General features: G+C 36.5%; 1 protein-coding gene across 6 annotated transcripts in view; it reads left to right on the forward strand.

Annotated features, from left to right (window-relative positions):
* Positions 1 to 8104, forward strand: part of PLGRKT (plasminogen receptor with a C-terminal lysine) — a 49679-nt gene extending 41575 nt beyond the window's left edge. For 4 of the 6 annotated variants that reach the window (XM_082694346.1, XM_082694345.1, XM_082694343.1 and 1 more), the window contains 3 exons: positions 3215 to 3345; positions 3880 to 3989; positions 7710 to 8104. In XM_082694346.1, the coding sequence (XP_082550472.1) occupies positions 3215 to 3345; positions 3880 to 3989; positions 7710 to 7831 (363 nt within the window). In that variant the 3' untranslated portion in view covers positions 7832 to 8104. Of the gene's footprint in view, positions 1 to 314; positions 1185 to 3214; positions 3346 to 3879; positions 3990 to 7709 lie in introns of those variants that run through there. The other 2 variants (XR_014301573.1, XR_014301574.1) reach the window with 2 other exon arrangements.
* The last annotated feature ends 979 nt before the right edge of the window (positions 8105 to 9083 follow it).

Below are 9083 nucleotides of genomic sequence, written 5' to 3' on the forward strand. Positions count from 1 at the left end.
ATTCTTATAAACAAGTCTTTAAAAATTACTTTAAAAATAATTAATTAATTAAAATAAAATAGATAAAGAATTTTATATTTATAATTTGGTTAAAGACTGCTAAAAAAACTTACTGTACATGTTCTCTTTTGCTCTTATTTCTCATTAGTGTCAATATTGGGAGAAGGGTAAAAATGAATGTACACTTAATTATGTTATGCCTATTATTGATAAACTAATAACTGTATCAATATAATTATCCCTTTAAGGCTACTAAAAAAGTTTGGTAATAAATTAACTAATTTGGTTTTTATAATATTTTATTTATTTATTAGAGAGAGAGACCACATGCAGGAGGATAGGCAGAGGGAGAGGGGGAAGCAGACTCCCTGCTGAGCAGAGAGCAGGATGCAACTTGGGGCTCCATCCCAGGACTCTGGAATCATAACCTGAGCTGAAGGCAGACACTTAACTGACTGAGCCACCCAGGCACACCCTGTTAATTAATTTGAATTTTAAATGTATTTAGATCTACACCTATGATTTTTAAGCATAACTTTATGAAGTATGTGGTAGTTAATAAAGCTCTAATTGATAATTAAAATTATACCTCAGTGGTACCTTTCGTCAGGAAATTTTTGCCAATGGAAAGGGTATGCGTAGATTTTTTTTTAAACTCTAGGCTCAGAGTCTGTTACAGATACATAATCTTGCTGATTTTCACAATTTCTCTATGATACATGGAGATACATGGCTCAATTCTTATCAGTAAAAGAGACCCAGAATATAATATTTGTTCATAACCATTTTTTAAACTAAATTTTAGAACAGTTTTAGATTTATAGAAAAAGAGGACAAAGTTCTTGAATACCTCTTGTATACTCTACAGATAATATCTTACATTACTATGGCACAGTTGTCACAACTAAGAAATTAACATTGATATACCACTTTTAAATAAACTTCATATTCAAATTTCATGAGTTTTTTCCTTGATGTCCTTTTTCTGTCCCAAAATCCCATCCTGGATGCCCCATTAAGGTTAACACTGAGGTTCACTCTGTGCTGTAAAGTTTAAAGGGCTCTGAGAAATGCAAGGTATCCACCATGACAGTACTATACAGATGAGTTCCACCGCCTTAAAAAGCCTTCTGTCCCCAATCTTTTGAGAGTTCCAAGAGGTTCAGTTTTCAAACTGATATTTCAGTGTGATTTTTGGTGGGAAAAACCTAGGTTTTGAGTTTTCAGGCAGTGGTTCTCAATCTTAGCTGTACACTGGAATTACCTGGCAATCTTTAAAAAATACTAATGACTGGTCCTAATTCCAGATCCCAGTTTCATTGGTCCCTTCTGGTTTCATTGGTCTGATATGTGGGCCTGGGCACTGAGATTTTTAAAAGCTCCCTAGATGCTCACAAATGTACAGGTAAGATTCAGAACCACTGATCCTACATTCATCTGTGTCATGACTAGATTCAGCTATCGTTTGATAACAGCACAAATGATTAATTCATGCATTCTACATCACTTTGGAGGGATACTATGAACTATCATCTAAGTTTTTTAAATAAGTAATATAACAAGGATAAATCTCACATTCTAAATAATCATGTATGCAAAAACACTATTTACTCACTAACTGAACCCAAAATAAACTTCAATTTCTACTACTGAGGGCAAATTTAATTTTGACAAGTTAAAGTGACTCAATTACTTCATCTTAACACACTTCTTTGTGAATTCAGCTTGGCTCCCTCCCCTTCTCTGTCCATTTTTTCCTGGACCAATCTAGTTTTGAGTCCAAGTGATCTCAAGTGGCATGGTCATAGGGAAGGCACATCTGGTTGGAGGAGGCTTCTGTAGTTATTTTCTGTTTGATCAACCTGTGTAGTGCCAGGTGGTCTGTTGTGGGCGTTCCACCATGTTTCAGATTGGTTTGGCCATCTCTCTGCCCTCCAGGGTGCTGCTAATCCTCTGACATCCAGCCACTTTTCCTGCCCAGCGCTTGGTTTATGGCCTCTACTGAAGTGTCTTTTATGGGGTCCCCAGGCTCTAGGTTTCGGTGACTACCTGCTAAGCCACCTGCTTTCAATTCTCAGCCACCTTCTGTTCCCCTCTTCAGGCTGATATGGGAACCTTGCAGATATTCTCCACACCCCTTGGCGGCTGAGGGAGCCGGAGTGGCCTCTCTCAGGTCTGATCTAAGCTTAGATCTGCACTGAAACCATTTCAGCTCTACTTTAGTTGCCCCTTCCCCAAATTCTTGATAGAAGATAGGTCCACAAGTGCTTTCTCTCCAGGGATCCCCAAATCCCAAATTCATCACAACTCTCCAAAATTTCAACTCCTAAGAGAAGCCAAGGAACCAAGCCCCATCTTTCTAAAGTCTCCTTTTTCCTCTTCCAGTTTCTTCTCACAGTAGAAAGATGGGAAAAAGAGAAAACTGAGTCATGTTACTACTCATTCCTTCCCACCCTATGGTTTACATCACGAATTCTATGCTTGCTCTCCTCTAGGTTCTGCTAATGATACACAGTGCCAAGATTTTAGACTTTAAAAAACAATTTTCTTTCTCAAGAGTCTTTCTCAAAATAATAGACTATTGCTTCTCTTGTGTGTTTTCTAAAAATCTATCCAGAAATCCAGTCTCCTGTGTTCTGGGCTATACCTGCTTTCTGCTCAAATGCAGGGAAAGACACTCACTAAAGTAACAAAAGACTTGAGGCATCAAGAGAATAGTGGCAAAGAAAAATCTCCACTGATGTCTCAGAATAATACCCTCTCCCCTCATATCATAATATGATAAGGACCTGCTACTCCAAATGAATGTCAATTTGCAGTTGGATAAAATGATTTCAGTACAAGTTGTAATTAAGATCAGAAAGATGTACCTTCATTTAAAGACACATAGATCTTTTCTCACATGTGACAGAATAGGCTGAACATATATTTTAGAGTTGAATTAAAGCTCCAGGCCACATGCATTCGAGACCTTGGGACACAGAAGAAGAATATCACATCCATTCTACATACATTCCAAGATTTCACTGCCAAGATGATGGAGATAGCTATCCAGAGGAACTTTAGTTAAAGTTTACTGAGATTAAAAAAAAAAAAAAAAAAAAAGACAAAGCAAAGCAATTGAAGAAGGAAAATCCCCTGGAAAAGCAGATTATTAACTCTGTGCTCAGAATGAAAAAATGAGTAACCAGACTGTCATTTGTTTCATCCTCAGCTGGAAAGGCAGCTAATGATGCAGAATGAAATGAGAGAAAGACAAATGGCCTTGCAGATTGCTTGGTCTCGGGAATTCCTTAAATATTTTGGAACTTTTTTTGGCATTGCAGCCATCTCTTTAACAGCTGGGTATGTTTGCTATTTACTTTAAATTTTTCTTAATTTGCTTCTTTTTTGTTTTTGACATTAGCTTATTACTATCAAGTTGGCCAAGATAGGACTTTGGTGTATATGTAAACACAATAACCCCTTATGGGTTAGTACTTGGAAGTGACGGTAGAACCAGGGTAGAAATAGTTCATTCTACCTCTAGTTTCTCAGATTTCTCCCATCTTTGTCTCCATTATATAAGTTGACACCAAGACAGAAGAAGGCCTCTGCAAATTGATCTCCATAATCCCTAAAGGACAGATATCAATACTTAACCATTTTTTAAATGAGTAATCTGAGTATCAACATCAAATAAAAGTGGGAAAAGTCATAGATTCTGCCCTTGAGAACTGCAGTATCTGGTGAGGCCTTATTTCCATACATGATTCAAATGAACTAAGTAACTTCTAAAATGGTGGACATTATTCCAAAAAGAAGGTAATTTTTTTTCATTGTGTTTACAGATATGTATTTATAGGTCATTGATATTTTTTCTTTTTGTTTTTGAACCAGAGCAATAAGAAGGAAGAAGCCAGCCTTCCTCTTCCCTATTATTCCATTAAGCTTTGTGTTCACCTACCAGTATGACTTAGGATATGGAACCCTTCTACAAAGAATGAAAGGTCAGTCTTTGATAAACTAGAATATATTCCTGATTTTTTCTGGTTCAAGGATCGTCTTCTTATGACCCCTTGATTTATGATCCTGACAAGACCCCACTCCCAGAGCTACCAGTGACCAACATTTCTGTTCCCTCTCATGCAATATGCTGGAGTCAGCTCATACCAGCTCACAAGAACTGACTTATCAAATTTTCAGGAATTTGTAAGCTGGTTATTAAATATAGTCATTGTTAAACATTATATTAAAGTTATAATTAAATAAATTACAAAAAATATTAAATTATGTTTTTAACAATGGCAATAAATACTCAGAACTTAATCAGTTTTTCATTATTTTACTATTATTATCTGCACTCTGGTTATGTATACCTGTCTTAGTATATCTATTGTATCTGTATGGTAGAAATAAAGATACAATATACACACACAGTAAGAGAACACATATAACTCCAACTTCAGTGGCATCCCATTGGTAGCCTGAAGTTGGTCATGGTGGGAGTATTTACACCATGGAATCTGCAAACACCAAATCAAGGCCTGACATCATTTTGTTGACTGTCTCGGCCAGGGTTCGGCAAACTGTGGCCTGCAGGGTGGTCACATGTTTTTGAAAGTAAAGTTTTATTAAAACACAGACATGCCCATTCATTTGTGAATTCTCTATGGATGTGTTTCCATTACCATGACAGAGCTGAGTGACTGCAACAGAGATGTAAGGCCCCACAGACCTAAAATATTTACTATCTGGCCCATTTTAAGAAAGCTTGCCAACCAATAGTCTAGATTTAAGGAAGTGATGAAGCAAATGTTAATAATGCAGATTATGCTTAAATGTTTGTTGTGTCAGTAGCCATTACATTGTGAATAGTATAAACAACTGAGGAAATATTCTCCTGACATTTAAAAACTATTATCTGATTCATCCAAGTTGTTTACATCATTCCCAAAGAAAAAATTTCCAACATTTGTCATTGTTTCCATTTCTCTCCTATTTGTTAGGGTAAATGAAAATAACAACCATCATTCGTGTTGGAATTATACTCTCTCATCATTTGCAACTATAGATTAGTTATGAATATAAGAGTTCAACAAAAGTCAATAAAAACATTCTATGAGAATCCATCCATTTGCTATGTGAAATTAATAATAAAATATATTGAACATTTTATTATTTTTTATAAATTATGTGCTACATTTGTTTTATAAAGTAAAATTTATAATAAACTTATATTCACAATAAACTTATATACATTTTTTTCCTGCATTTGATCTTAGCCAAAGGCCGAGAAGCAATTACATATGTTTCCCTGGAGAGCTGGTTGTTAAATGATCACTGCACCATGCTGCTCTCCCAGAACTCCCCCTTTTATTGCCCTAGAAAATAGCACCTCTGCCCCAGAAGCCAGCCCTGTACCAGAAAGACGCTCTCGTGAGGGCCCCTGTGTCTCTTCTTCTTGAGCCTTCAACCCAAAGCATATTGGAAACTGTGCTTTCCCAAGCCTTCATTTTTGGCATCCTTTCCTCTCCTGGACTATCTGTGTACACCACTGTCGCTAAAGCTCTGTGGGGACTGATGTGGTACAGGAAAGGAGGAAGTGCAGACTTCTCTGCAGGTATTGCAGTAGGGAGTAGAACATCTTTTTCCCAGGCCTAGGGAGATACAAGGATTATATGTTCTTAAAAATTCCCACTGAAGTTGGAAATACATTTTCCACACAGAAACTCTGCTAAAAGGTCTGTTGGGGTCAAGCACTACTATTATCACCGTTCACCTATACTGTGGACTAAACATTTTTGCTGGTGGCCTAGCAAGTGATTTATTGCATTATCACTATGGTAAAATGTATTCTGAGTTCTAAAACACTTATCTACAGATTAAATTTTGGAGTACAGTCCCATTTTAAGCTGGAAACTTACTATACAACTGATTTACCAATGTTAAAACTGATTTCAATAACTTGTTCAGTTTCATATTACTCATCTGCTTAAGAATTCATTAGTCTGATTTCAACTCTGCTCATTGCTTATATGGACATTAGAATTCTAGTGTCCTCATAAAAATTAATATGCAGTATTAAATATCAAGTCTATTACACAGCATTCACTTAAACATACTACTAATAGAGAACAAGTTTATCTTCTAGTAATATCATGACTGTATATTTGGGAAGTAATTTTATTACAGGTGCACCAGAGTCCACAGAACATACAATTTTAAACTTTAAAGACAGGTAGGAATTTCCTATTTTAAAAAAATACAACTTTATAGTCTACCAGGAAACTTGGAGTATTTAAAGTTTAGGTTATAACATTTAGCCCTGTTAACTAGTGACAAACCAACCCAAGATATACAGTCCTTGTTTGATGGACTTTATTGTCAGCCTTTCTGCAAACACATGAAAATTTGTCATATGTGAGGCACCATCACATGGGAACATTTATTTAGTCTGTCATTAAATTCCTGTCTAATTACATTTTTTAAAGGATCTTACTTATTTATTTGAGAAAGAGAGTGAGCAAGAGACAGCATGAACGGGCAGAGGGAGAAGAAGAAGCAGGCTCCACTAAGGAGCAAGCCCAATGTGGGGCTGGATCCCAGGACCCCCTGGGATCATGACCTGAGCCAAAGGCAGATGCTTAACCAACTGAGACACCCAGGTGCCCTGTGTCTAATTACATATAATTTATAATTATTTTTGCTTTCTATTCAAAACTGAGGCAAAAAAAAAAAAAAAAAAGATGATTGCAGATGGTTGAAATGTTATAATTTGAAAATTGCAGCCAGCGTATTCAGTCTGGAGTATAAATTAATGGTGTGCTTAAAGAGAAGTACTTAAAAAGAAACATTTGCCTTCATTCCCAAAGAAAGTTTATAGAATGTCAACAATGTATACAATATTTTTTAAAATTTTGCTAATTAGTATTCAACTGGGCCTAAGAAATTACTAGCTGTCACTTTAAAGAGGAATTGTTTATAAAAATTCTTATGCTGTGTGTATATAGGTATAAGGACTAAAGAACATTTAATATTATTTTGGGTATTTACAATTGGTTTCAGGTAAAAGATTAGTATTCCTGAAAAATAATAAAAAGCTTTATTAAGCTTTATTTTCTCTCATGTCACTTACATATTAAGGGGCAGTACAGCAAACACTGTATTTTTCTTCTCCATCCTACAACCCTCCAAACACAACTAATGCTTATCATCCTGACGTTCCTTCAAGGAAAAAGATATTACTTGGTATTCTTTTCTATATTTTAAAATGCTGTCTTCTGTCAAGTAAAACCTATGGCATCTGATCTCTCAAAGACTTGTTTATTTATTTATTTACTTAAAAGAGAGGAAAAAGAACATAAGCAGGGAGGAGGGGCAGAGGGAGAGGGAGAAGCAGACCCTCTGCTTAACAGGGAGCCCTTTGTGGGGCTTGATCCCAGGATGACCTGAGCAAAAGGCAGAGGCTTAACCGACTGAGCCATCCAGGTGCCTCTGACTGATCTCTCGCTCTGTCTTCAGAATTTCTTTTTCCTCCCAAAGGAAAAATGACCTTCCCCTGGGCGGTGGCTTCCTCTGAGGCCAACAGGTGAAATATTTAAGTGTGAGATTTAGAGGCATGCCTCCACATAGTGTTCCCACTTGCCACTGGAATATGGCATTTTGGCTTTTTCACGAAATACTAAAGATCTTTTAGTCACCTTGCATATTTCTGTACTTTATTTAAGGTGAAGCTGAGAACATACTGGAAACAGAAAAGAGTAAGTTGCAGCTGCCAAGAGGCACGATCACTTTCGAAAACCTTGAAAAAGCCAGAAAGGAACAGAGTAAATTCTCCACAGAAAAATGAAATCATGTTTACCCATCAAATCTCAAAACACATAATTGTTGACTTGAATCATGGTTTTTACAACTTTTTAGATGCTTGAGATTTTGATATGATTATTTTATTTTAAAATATAAAAATGCAAGATGGGTTTTGTTAAACTATTTTAAAAAAATTAATAGCATCAACACAAAATCATGGAGGTACTCTAAATAACTTTCATATTTCCTATGTATGTGTGTATTACAAATATCTAACTGTATAATTAATAAATTATATTGTTTTGAATTTCTGGAAGCAAATGTCCTGCTGTTCTCATTTCTCTCTCACACACATTTTTCCCATCACATGTATCTCCCACAGATACTTATTTTATTTGGATATTTCAATTGAGTCCTCCCTCCACATGATAGAAAATAACTAATATTAATGACTAACATGTATTTGTACTTATTAAAGCCACTTTATGAGTGTCTTGCATATATTATTGTAATCATCCTAACAGTCCCATGAGGCAGGCATCATTTCATGGATGTGAAAACTGAGGCACACAGAGCTTAAATTACTTGCTCAAGGTCATATAGGGACAGAACTGAAACATAAACCTAAATGGTTTGGCTCCAATGAATATGATCTAAAAGGCCTTGAAAAGGTTAGGTGTTTATCACATTCTGGACATACAAAGACAGCTGTGAAAAACAAAAGGTAAAACATTGAAATGACTCAGGACAGAGCTGCTGAAGAGGTGGGAATGGGGCGAGGTTGTTTAGGATGCCTACCTTTTTATTTTCACTCACCAGAAAACCTTTGCTCATAACTGTATTTATACCCCTTCTTCCAGTTGCAAACCCTACATATAACACAATAATTCCAAAGATATTTCCTGATACCTACCCTGTGTCAAGCACCATTATAGACACTAGGCTAAATGAGTGAATGAGAAGACAAGGTTACTGCATCCCAGGCATATGTTCTAGTAATGGGGTGGGAGAACTGAAGATGGGAACAAATGAACATGGAGATAAACAAGACCATTTTTGATGGTTATGAACGCTTCAGTAGAAATGAAATAGGATGAGTGTAAGGGCCTATTCAGCTAGAGCGGCCCCACCCTGGTTGAACTGCCATTTTGCTGTAAAACTTAGATTGGCACCCCCCGCCCCCCAGGGGAACTTACTTAAAAGCAAGTCCGGGAAACCGGTCCCAGGTAACAAAATCCAAATACAAGGGTGGGTCAGACCAGGTGGAGGTATTCAATCAAGGGGGCACATACTGT

This window comes from Mustela nivalis (assembly GCF_964662115.1).
Source record: "Mustela nivalis genome assembly, chromosome: 13".
Taxonomy (NCBI): Eukaryota; Metazoa; Chordata; class Mammalia; order Carnivora; family Mustelidae; genus Mustela; species Mustela nivalis.